This window comes from Lathyrus oleraceus, chromosome 6, assembly GCF_024323335.1.
Source record: "Lathyrus oleraceus cultivar Zhongwan6 chromosome 6, CAAS_Psat_ZW6_1.0, whole genome shotgun sequence".
Taxonomy (NCBI): Eukaryota; Viridiplantae; Streptophyta; class Magnoliopsida; order Fabales; family Fabaceae; genus Lathyrus; species Lathyrus oleraceus.
In genome coordinates, this window is record NC_066584.1 from 501,725,936 (window position 1) to 501,737,683 (window position 11,748).

At 36.4% G+C, this 11,748-nt stretch overlaps 1 protein-coding gene across 1 annotated transcript; it reads left to right on the forward strand.

Moving 5' to 3' along the window:
• The first annotated feature begins 2,090 nt into the window (after positions 1 to 2,090).
• Positions 2,091 to 6,072, forward strand: LOC127097710 (uncharacterized). Its single transcript, XM_051036204.1, has 5 exons — positions 2,091 to 2,361; positions 2,447 to 2,729; positions 4,796 to 4,925; positions 5,292 to 5,456; positions 5,543 to 6,072. Exons 1-5 carry the CDS (start codon positions 2,187 to 2,189, stop codon positions 5,699 to 5,701), a joined length of 912 nt encoding a protein of 303 aa, XP_050892161.1. The 5' UTR covers positions 2,091 to 2,186; the 3' UTR covers positions 5,702 to 6,072.
• Positions 6,073 to 11,748: the final 5,676 nt, after the last annotated feature.

Here is an 11,748-nt window from a genome sequence, read left to right on the forward strand (position 1 = left end):
AAACGAAGCGACCCCACTGATTCTGAGACACGTCTATCAAAGATAAGAAACTGAAACGACCCGAGCACCTATCCGTCTCCTCGACTCACCAAGACGCCACCTCCCCGCGTCATACCCACGTTTACCACAAGGAAGGTGCGGACCAACCGATCACCTCCATCCCCGACATTCCCGGAGAAAGGGTCGGTCATGAACAGGTCTGTTACGACCTCACCTGTCTAACGATGAAGCTTCCCCATCGTCTCGGGGAACCCTTAGTTGAAACATAAGTCATCTCTCTGGCTCAGAGACTCGACTTGGGGGGCTCCTGTTCCGGACTGGGCCGTGACACTAGGCACGGCACGGCCCAATGCTCGCCAAGCCCACGTCCCAACGACCGTGTCCAAACGACCACGAGGACACGTCAGGTGAACGACCGTCCGCCCGACGAACGTCTCCCCGGCCCCTTAAATACGTGTCGGACAACGAGCGGGTCCTCCTCATATGATCTCCATCCACTCATCGTCAACCCACGTCGCGGACACCTAAGTTGTGTCGGGCAGAGCCATAACGGCATCTCACTCACCACGTCACCCAACTCCCCTATATTGTCTCCTTAGGGATAGGGGCAGTTGGACCAGGGGGCAGACCTTGGTCTAGGTCTTAACGCTTCTTACGCGTCCCCTGGCAGCTCCTCCTTGGGCCTAGCTAATCCAGCCCATTAGGAGCCTTGGCCCAGCGCTGGGGGCTCAATATAAATACCCCTTTCATGGCAAAGGGGCAGGTATTCTAACTCACACTCTGATAACCTCATTCTGTACCTTTTCTGACTTAAGCATTGGAGCACCTTGCAGGTACACCCCCCTCTCATTTCATTCTCCGGCCCATTCACCAAGACCTTGGAAGGCCCTCCTGATCAGGTAAGATCAGATTGCATCTGTTTTCTCCATCAGATTCAATTTTTATCGTCAAGAACTGGAAGAGAATTCAAAATGTCATTTTTTTTTACCATTCATCATTGCAGGAATTGATTAACAATCCACAATCCCGAAAACACGATCACCGACATGTGCTTCTTGAAAACACGATCAAGAACCTAACCGAAACTCTAAATATCAATTCGATAGTGCGTAAGACACTTTTAGTGAGGAGAGAAATAAAGAGAATATGAAATAAGGATTACTATTATTGAAGAATGACTCTGTTACAAAATTGAATTACAAAATATTTATTTATATACACTTAACTTTGGACTTAGGCCTCATACAACTTGGATTATATTATATATCTCAACAGGATTAAGAATTTGTGTTCTCTTTAAGACTTCAATTCAATCACAACTAATATTGTAGCCGAAAGAATTACTCGTTGCATATTTTATTCGTGTGGATTAAATAGAAGATTGTCGTTCATGTTATGCTCGTGATTAATCCGTTTCTACGATCAAAATTTGTGAACTACAATAGATAATAGATAATTGATTGATCTCTAAAGCTTCTAATGTTGGACAAATTGCAAATGTCAAAAAGGCTATAGAGATTGCGAGTGTTGAAGAGTATCCACGTGTTGAAGAGGTCAGAAAAGAAGGAGTATGACCGGTTGTTTGTTTAAGAAGCAAATAAAACATAAATAGTATGACACACAACTATATTTTCTTTAATCATTTTAAAATTAATAATAATATTAAATTTTTCTTTCAACCTTTTATGTATGTGAATATACTTAAATAAATTAAATTTGTTGTCTTGGCTTTGCTCCAAAAATCTAAAATTATATCTAGATTTATTAAATATGATGAAATCTATTGTTTAGATTGATAAATTGATAATAAAATCAAGCGAAATTTTATTATATATCCTTGTACCTTCTAGTTTTAACTGAGGAACAAATTTATTCAAGTTCATCATAACAATATTCAAACAATAAAAATGAATCTTTATTTTATTATCAGCTTAGTTTTATTACATTTATTTTACTCCACTGTATTGTTTTAAAAAATGATGAGGAAGAGGAATTAAGAAATGACTAATTAAATAAGATCACTTATATTTAATGATAATGAAAAATGACTAGAATAAAATAAAAGTAAATTTGTGCCCGAAAAATAAAATAAAATAAAATAAAATAAAATAAAGTAAATAACAAAGGTAAAGAAGAGGAAGAGGATTGAAGTTAATCCCAGAAAAAGGTTTTCCGAGAGAGTCGAAATGGACGCCGCCGTCACCGCCACCGCGCCGCCGACGAGAATAACCGAAGATAAAGAAGATATGAAACCCTGGGAGCAGCATTCCGGCGTAATCAGACTCCCTCGCTTCGACTACAATGCTCCGTCTTCTCTTCTCACTCACTCTCATTCCGCCTTTCTCATCACCTGTACAATCAGTATGTTCTTCTTCTTCTTCTATTACTCTCATTCATTCATAATCATTGACCTAATTTTACTTGATTCCTCAATTTCAATTTTTAGAGCGAGAGAAAAGCGCTACTAAAGAAGCTATTACAATCCTTCATAGCTTCATCAATGGCGATCAACACTCTTCCGACAAAACTGATACTACTTCCAAGAGAAGGAAAATATCCGCACCAGAAACTGCTGTCAAAGAGGAAGGAGTTACCGATCTTTCTCTGGTTAAACTCATAAGAAATGGATTGGTACTTTTTATTTTTCCTAAAAATACATTTCCAGATACTGTTGGAATTGTATCTAGTGTTATTCAGGCTTTGGAGTCTGGGAAGATAACTTCGCCGGCGTAAGTAAATCAACTTCGGCTAGTTGAATATTGTTCTGTTTGTTGTTTAGTATGCAAATCATGCCGCCTCCTGTGTTTCATTCAGAGCCGTTTAAGTTAGCCATAGTTCAAACATGATGAAACAATTAGAGGCCTTATTTAATTATGTTTTAATAGTGACAGAGATTTTACGAGGCTCTGTACGTTTTAACCGTGACAAATTTTAGGTCCTGTGCAGTAGTCCGTCTTTCACGACCCTAGTTTCATTCAACCCTTTTTACATGCGCCCTAGGAATTAAGAAATGGCAATTATCTTCACTAACATAGGCAATAGACACGGGGCACAGACACTAGATAGACACCTCAACAATAATTTTAGAAGTGATTGAGTATAACCATGTCTCCGGGTCATGTATTGGACATTGGACACACTTTTAATTTGAAATGTTGGTGCTAAATAGAGAATTATTAAAAAGAATAGCTAAGCGCTGCCAATATGTTGTTGGTACAAGCGAGAATTGATTAATAGTAAGTGGTTAACAATTAGGCCAACTGATTCACAGCTTGTCATCTCTCCATTCTCTTTTGCTCATACATTTTGACTCTGTTTTCATTTTGGGGACTCTCCCAATTAGGATTTCCTTCTATTGAGTTTTCTACTTTTATTTTCTATATATTAAGAAGTAAAGAAAATTTGCTAGCAAGAAAAAGGTAGCAATCATGTGAATAAGAGAGAATTGTTTGAGGACTCTAGCCAAGTTAATAGGTAGCTAAAAGGGGGGATTGATAAGTTGTAAGGCCCTTCTTGGATAAACATCTTAATTTGTAGCTTATAACATGTGTCAGATATCTCTATAGCAAAATATAAATAAAGTTAAATTGTTTTCCTATAAGCTATAAGCTATTTTTGAAAACTATCTTGGAGAACTTATGAAGATAAGTTGAAAACGGCTTATGCACATGTCCTAAGCTGTTTTCATTAGTTCTCTCAAACAGTCGCACAAAACTTATTCTAGTAGATAAACTTAAATAAGGCAATCCAAACAGACTCTAAGTGGTTAACAATTATGTGAACTAGTTTACTCCTTCTCATTCCTCCATTTTTGTATGTAAAATGTACATTAAGTAAAATAAAATTGACAGAAAAAAAGTTGATATATCAAGCTTCATTTCAATCTTCTTGTACAACATTCTTGCTTTAAGGATGTCTTGGTAGGGGTTTAGCTTGTGGTATTCTTGAAACTTTGCCTAGACTATTTCTGTTTTTCCCGCATTCTTTGATTGTGTGTTCTTTTCTTCATTTGTATTTACATGTTTTCTATTGGTTCATGAAAAGTAAATAGCTTTTATTTTACGTACGTCTTAAGTATTGCTGTGATTGACGCTTCTTGTGCTTGTTCATGCTTAGTCATCTACCTAGGTGAGGCATAGTTGATACTTGGTAGAGGCTTAATGCCTCGTTGTAGACTGAGCGGGGTGCCTTTCACCTGTAACCCTTAGACATGCTCCTACGCTGAGTTACAATATTCTTGTATTGCTTGTTCCATTCATAATTCTTCGATGTCATTGTCCATTTTGTATACTATGGTTCTTTTCTTTCACTGTTTTCTAATTCTATTGCTTACAATGACATGCTCTTGTTCTTTCTTTTTCCTCAGTTGAAGGTGGCAGAGTTAGAACCCGAGTTTGCAGATGGTGTGATTTTTGTATAAAAAAATTAGTAAATAATACAAACTCTGATTATATTAGAGTTATAACATCAACTTAAAGATTGCCACAATTCTTTATTATTTGTAAATCATACAAAATACTCACTTTTTTTCTGTAGTTGTTACTACTGCTACCCTATTAAAATCTATGTTCATTTCTGTTTTTCCAACCTTAAAGTCATAACAGCCATTCGTGAGTACCCCGCTCACATCAGAGCATAAGCTTTTAGAATGATTGATAAAAATATGGACCTGCGAATTCTATTTTTGAGTTGTTTGTATTGGGTGGAGTTGTGTCATATATGCAGGTTGATGGACATATACTACAAATCCCCCCTTCTTTTTGGTATTAATAGTCTGCAAATTTCTCTGCTGCAGCTGGTGCCATCGCATTTTGCCCATCCAAGGTACCTGTAGTTTGAATGAAAAAGAACTGCATGAAGTAGTATCAGTGCTTGTTAAACAATTTGTGGATGCTAAACAGGACAAACTAGGACGACCGTTAAAGGTTCAATTCATTATTATCTTTTAGTCGCAAATGAGTCATGTTTTTCATAAGCTAATGAGAGCATCTTTGGACTCATTGGCAGCTCTCATCACTTGACATACAAAGAAGAGCTAGCATTTCTTTAAAGGCTACAATATTAATGAAACTGATATCTGAATGCTGGCTTAGTATTTAAGGATTCATTAACATCTTAATAGATATTTCTTAAGTGATTTAGAGATTATGAAATAAATATTTCTTAAACAGATAGTTCCAAATAAGTTTCAGACAAATTAATTCATACATATATGTTTCTGCTATAGAGTAGAATATTATGTTAGAAAATATGTTTGATGTGCATCATGTGCATGTGCAATGACTCTGTAGTTTGCTGTTGGATTTAACCGAAGAGGTATTGAAGAGATGAAGACTGCCAAAGAAAATTTAAATGGTTCTAACAGTTTGCTGGACCGCAATAAATGCTTCGAAATAGTGGCTACTGCTGTCAATCATGTTGTGAAAGATTCAGTAGTGGATCTCAGATCTCCAGTGGTAAAAAGATGTTGTATTGTACTGCATTAAACAAATTATAACTCTTGGTATCCACATTTCACCAAACATTACACTTTGTTTTGCAGCTATCTGTTCTTGTTGAGGTTCTACCCCTCTCTGGAGTACCTAATGGGTCCCTAGTGGCTGCTGTTTCTGTTCTTCCTAGCAACCTTGTTAGTACTAAGCCTAAACTCTGCGTCAAGGCTCTTAATTCTAATACTAAGGAAGGGTTTGTGGCTCAATGAGAATGACTGATTCTATAAGTAGGTGGCACGGTTGCATTATCAATGTCAGATTGTTATCCTGGAAATATCTGGTGGGTTTCTTATGACCATGCAAATGGAAATTGAAAGAACCATCAGTGTAATGAAATCCCTCCCAATGTACTATTTTTCTCCCACTTGCTACTAACAAGTTAAAGCTGTGGTACTTTTGCTTTACTCCACCTATTTATGATGTGGCTAACTTGTTATTAATTGTGATTTGTGAATTCAAGCAGAATATAGCTTTATTCACAGCTGAAGCCGTTACTGGCTTTCTTCCATTCGTTTATTCAGTGGTTTGTGTTATGTAACGTTGCTTAAAGAATGAAAATAGTAGCTGTCGTTTTTTTCAATTATGTGTTGATGTTGAGGGTTCCCATGATTCTTGAAGGAGTAATAACCGTTTGACAAGTATGCGTCTTAAATATTAGTAGGACATTCTCTTTATATTCTTTTAGGAGATTAAGATTCCATTTTCATCTTAGAATATCTTGTTTGATAAAAAAAAACTTAGATTATCTAGAAGGGGAGAAAATTCCGAGAAGCCCCAAGTCTATAAAATCGTCATAATGTCTTCTTTAAACTTTTTAATCACCCTCTCATTGTCTACAATCTGAAACATTGGATGAGAGGTTAACAAAATCAAGGCAATTCACCATGATTTTTCAAGTAAACCACTCATCCAAATATGCATCACGCGAATAAAACGTGAGAGGGAGTCTTAGGAACAAGTCAGCCAATAAAACTTGAGGGGGAGTCAGAGAACAAGTCTTACATTCATTAAATAGAATGAAAATTAGTCATTATTCTCTAATATGCATCACTGGGCTCGCATGCAATTCTGGAAAAACTCTCAAGACCAATTAATAGATTTGAACGGAGAGAAACAGAATAATATACGATGGAATGAGGGTGAGTTGAACGGAATATAATAGAACAAATTTGTTGTGTTTTTTTTAATAATGTGATAGAATGAAATAGAACAAATTAGTACGTTAAATTACATACACCCCAAATTGAAGAAAATAAAACAATATTGTTTTATAGAATGATAACTAAATATTTATCATTAACATATTTTTAATTTTTAAAATATTATAACATAGAGTATATTTGAACAATTTATAAAAATTCTTCTTGAATAAAAATAAACTCTCAAACTCCTCCCTATTAAATCACTTCATTCTTTTCATTCAACCACTTTTTTATTTTTATTTTTAAGTCTTTCCTCTCATTCCTTCCAAACTCCCAAATAAATATACTATTGTTGCTTGGGGCAAAGCTTTTGACCTGTTTGGATATTTGGTGTACATTTGGATTGATGCTAAATTTGACATAGCTGCAGCGAAGTACAATTTTGTCTAAATCTATGTGTTAAAACATTAAAAAAAAAGTCATCGGTACTGTAATTTGGTTAAATTTATCTCCAAGCCAAACATACAGTTAATCAGCAATTTCTCATCCAAACTAGCTTGTGATATTTTATCAAACTATGATGAAAATTTCATGAAGCATTTTGCGCATTGAACTTGAGACGTGGAGAACTCTGCTATAAATAATTATTAGTTTTAGTTAAAATTAACTTAACTAATGAATAATAGTATTATGTCTATATGGCATTATTATTTGTATATATAATCAATGTAGCTGTTAACACTAATATACAACGGAATATTGGATGAATGTAATTATTTACTGTAACCGTTTTGTAAGAGTACTGAAAATTTGTTATTCTCTCTCTTCTTTCATTTTCATCTTCTTCACCTTATGCACCAACAATTGGTATCAGAATCTGGTTCAGGTCCACAGGAAAACACAGGGAAAAACAAGTGAACGGTGATGCGTTGTATGATTGATTTTGTTTCTTGAATTCGTGTTGAATTTCTAATCGGAATCGTAACAGAATCACATTTCTTGATTCCACGGGATTGAGAAACACTAGTGTTTGGTTAAATCTGAGTGATTTGCACAAGATTGAAGATGAACGGAAACGGTAATTTTAGTACTAAGCTTCCAGTGTTCGATGGGAAGAACTGAAACCGGTGGATGATTCAGATGCGTGTGCTGTTTGACGCTCAAGATGTTCTTTATCTCATCAACGACGATTACGTTCCGATTGCACTTCCAGAAAATACAACAGACGCGCAGATGAATGCTCAGCGTGATCTGAGAAAGAAGATCAGAAGGCGTTGTTCTACATCCATCAGTGTGTGAATGTGAATGTGTTTGAGAAAATCGCTTATTCGACGACGACGAAGGCTGACACACTAGTACGATGCTACGAAGGTGATGCATCAGTGATGAAGGTAAAACTTCTATCTCTACATAAGCAGTATGAGTATCTCAGCATGAAGAACAATGAGAAGGTACCTGACTACATCTCTAGAGTAATTCTGATCACAAATGAGACGAAGTCGTGTAAAGAAACTCTATCTGAAGAAAGTATAACTTTAAGTCTCTTACTCCTTAGTTTGATTACATTGTGGTAGCAATTGAACATTCTAAGGATCTTAGCACCATGAGAATTGAAGAGCTGCAAAGCAGTCTAGAGGCACAAGAGTTGCATCTGACTGAGAAAAACTCTAAAATGGAGGTAGATCAGCAGACTATGAAAGCAACTTCTGGTAAGAAATATCAAAAAAAGTCTTGGTCAGAAGCCGAGAAGAGATCTGATGGTGTTCAAAAGTCAGAAACCTAAACTTCTTAAAGGAAGAAGAATGCTCAGAAGGTGAATGAGAAGTATGACAAGAGGAAAGTCCAATGTTGCTGTTGTAAGAAGTTTGGCCACTTCGCTGCTGATTGCTGGTCAAATAAGGAAAGGGAGTCAAAAGAAGCAAATGTAGCCAAGAAATTTTGATGATGAATCAGTGTTATTGATGACTTATGAATCAGATGATGCATATTTGACAGTCTGAGGGTATATGGACATTGGCTACTCAAATCATCTTACTGGAAATAAGAAATGGCTGGTTGATTTTGACTCTAGAAAGAGGACAAAGATAAGATGTGCTGATGATAAATACCTCAATGCTAAAGGTATGGAAAATGTCAAAGTAGTTCTGAATAATGGTAAAACAACATTGATTCAGAATGTGTGGTATGTTCCTGGCATGAAAGCAACCTGATGAGTGTAGGTCAATTAATTGAGAAAGGATTTTCAATTACCTTGAAGGACAACCTTTTAAAGTTGTATGACAGTAATAAGAAGTTGATTATGAAGTCAGAACAGGGGAGGAATAGAACATTCAAAGTGAATGATAAAATTGCAGACTCTGAATGCTTTAGTGCAACAAGTGTTGTGAAGGAAAGTTAGTTGTGGCACAAAAGATTTGGTCATCTAAACTTCAGTAGCTTAGTGCGTTTGACTCAAAGAAGATGGTACATGGAATTCCTGCAATTTATAAGCCAAAGAAGTCATGCAATGTATGCATGAGAGGGAAGCAACCAATATTGCCATTTGCATCTAAAATGCCTCCAAGAGCAAAACATGCTCTCAGTGTGGTGCGGTCTATTGTGTGTGGACCATTTCCAGTACCTTCACTTGGAGGGAATAAATACTTTGTGTCATTTGTTAATGAGTTCACAAGGATGACGTGGGTATCCCTTATAAAGTTCAAACACGAGGTATTTGCTGAATTTAAGAAATTCAGAATCAAGGCTGAGAATTAGAGTGGTCAGAAGATGAAAGTTCTCAAAATTGATGGTGGAGGTGAGTATAACTCTATAGAGTTCAGAAAGTTCTGTGAGGAGAATGAAATTGAGCATGAGGTGACTGCTCCATACACTCCTCAACACAATGGTCTTGCTTAAAGAAAAAACCGAACTTTCCTTGAACAAGGAGCATGCTAAAGGAGAAGAAGCTACCTCACACCTTATGAAGAGAAGTTGTTGCCACTGTGGCATATATGCTCAACTGATGTCCAACCAATAAGCTGTAGGAAATTGTTCCTTTAGAGAAGTGCATAGAAGATAATCAAAGTGTGAGCCATTTGAAGGTGTTTGGTTCTGTTTGTTTCAAACATGTTCCAGATGCTAAGAGAATCAAGTTGGATGACAGAAGCAGAGTTATCTTGCTTGGAGGGTACCATAGTACATCTGCTTATAAGCTCTATTATCCTGTCACTAACAAGCTTGATATCAGTAGAGATGTCATTGTGAAGGAATCAGGAGCGTGGGATTGGAGTAAATCTCAATCCAACTCTAGTGAGTTAACTTCTGAAGATACTTTAAAATATGAAGGTTCTAAAGATGAGTCATAATCAGAAGATGATTCTGAAGGTGACTCTGAAGGAGAGTCCGACTCTGAAGGTGAATTTGATTCTGATCTAGATTTCGATGGTGATTCAGACTCTGGTGGAGATCCAGACTTTGGGAATATTCCAGAATCTAAAGGTGGTACTTCTGGGGTTCTAGCATCTGATACTACTCCAGCGCCCGTAGAAGATTCTGAACAAGTTTAGAGACAATAAAGAATCATAAATATTCCAAGAAGATTTGCAGAGTTTAATATACTGCAAGATACTGAAGTAGACTCTGAAGGAGAAGTCATTCAGTGTTTCATGTTAGTAAACTCTGAACTAGTGAGTACTGAAGAAACACTCATGAAGAAAGTGTGGCCGAAGGCCATGAAAGAAGAACTTGAGGCTATAGAAAATAACAAGACTTGGAAGTTGATTGAGCTTCCAAAGGACAAGAAACCCATCAGCGTCATATGAGTTTTCAAGGTGAAATTAAAGCCAAATGGATCAATCGACAAACACAAAGCAAGGTTAGTGGCAAGAGGTTTTCTACACAAATCTGGGTTAAACTACCTTGAGGTGTTTGCTCCTATAGCGAGACATAAGACAATCAGATTGGCGATTACGATAACTGCTAAAAGGAATTGACCTCTGATGCATTTGGACGTGAATCTGCATTTCTGAACGGTCCATTGCAAGAAGAGGTATATGTGTCATAACCTCTTGGGTTTATGAAAAAGAATCAGGAAGGAGTTGTGTACATGTTACATAAAGTATTGTATGGACTGAAACAAGCTCCTAAAGCTTGAAATCTGAAAATTGATTCAGTTTTCAAGCTTCAAGGATACATAAAATGTGAGATAGAGTATGGTGTCTATGTTCAGCATACTTCTGTAGGCAATATGATTATAATATGTCTGTATGTTGATGACATATTGCTAGCAGGAAGTTGTGAACATGAGTTAACTAAGTTCAAGAAAGTGCTGATGAATGAGTTTGAGATAACTGATCTAGGAAATATGACATATTTTCTAGATATGGAGATTATGTACTCTAAGAAGGGTATCATTTTGCATCAACTGAAGTATGAACTTAAACTTCTGAAGAGATTTGAGCTGCTGAATTGTAAGGTTGCGGTCACACCTTCAGAAACAAATCACAAATTGGATTCTGATACTAAGGGTGATGATGTAGATGCTACCATACATGATATTTGCTATGCAGTTGGAATATTTAGTAGGTTCATGAGTAAACCGAAGTGGTCTCATTACCAAGCTGCTGTAAGGATTCTGAGGTATATTAAGGGGGACTCTAAAGTATGGAGTTTTGGTCCCTTTTAATGAAAAGGCTAATTCATAACTGATGTGTTACTCAGACTCTGATTGGTGTAGAGAGAGAGATGACATAAGAAGTATTTTTAGATATTTGTTTAATTATATGGTAAGTCTTATTTATTGGTGTTCTAAGAAGCAACCGATTATTATTTTGTCAACCTGTAAGCTGAATATATTGCAGGTGTTGTGGCTGCATGTCAAGCTGTTTGGATTTTGAATTTAATACAGGATATGAAGATCAAAGTAAACAAGCCTCTAAAGCTGATGATTGATAACAATCAATCTTGTCAAGCAATCATATTGAGACTAGGTATCATTTTCTAAGAAGTCGGGTTCAGAATGGAGTGCTAGAAGTTATGCACTGTAACATTCAAAAGCAACTCACAAATGTTCTGACAAAAGCAATAAAGACTGATCAATTTCTTCACTTGAGGGATATAATTGATGTTAATTTTGA

Bases quoted from the DNA above. Each gene is read 5' to 3' on its own strand.
- LOC127097710 (XM_051036204.1), top strand. From the start codon at position 2,187: ATGGACGCCGCCGTCACCGCCACCGCGCCGCCGACGAGAATAACCGAA. The intron at 2,362-2,446 runs GTATGTTCTTCT...TTCAATTTTTAG, and splicing joins TCTCATCACCTGTACAATCA to AGCGAGAGAAAAGCGCTACT. The intron at 4,926-5,291 runs GTTCAATTCATT...ATGACTCTGTAG, and splicing joins AACTAGGACGACCGTTAAAG to TTTGCTGTTGGATTTAACCG.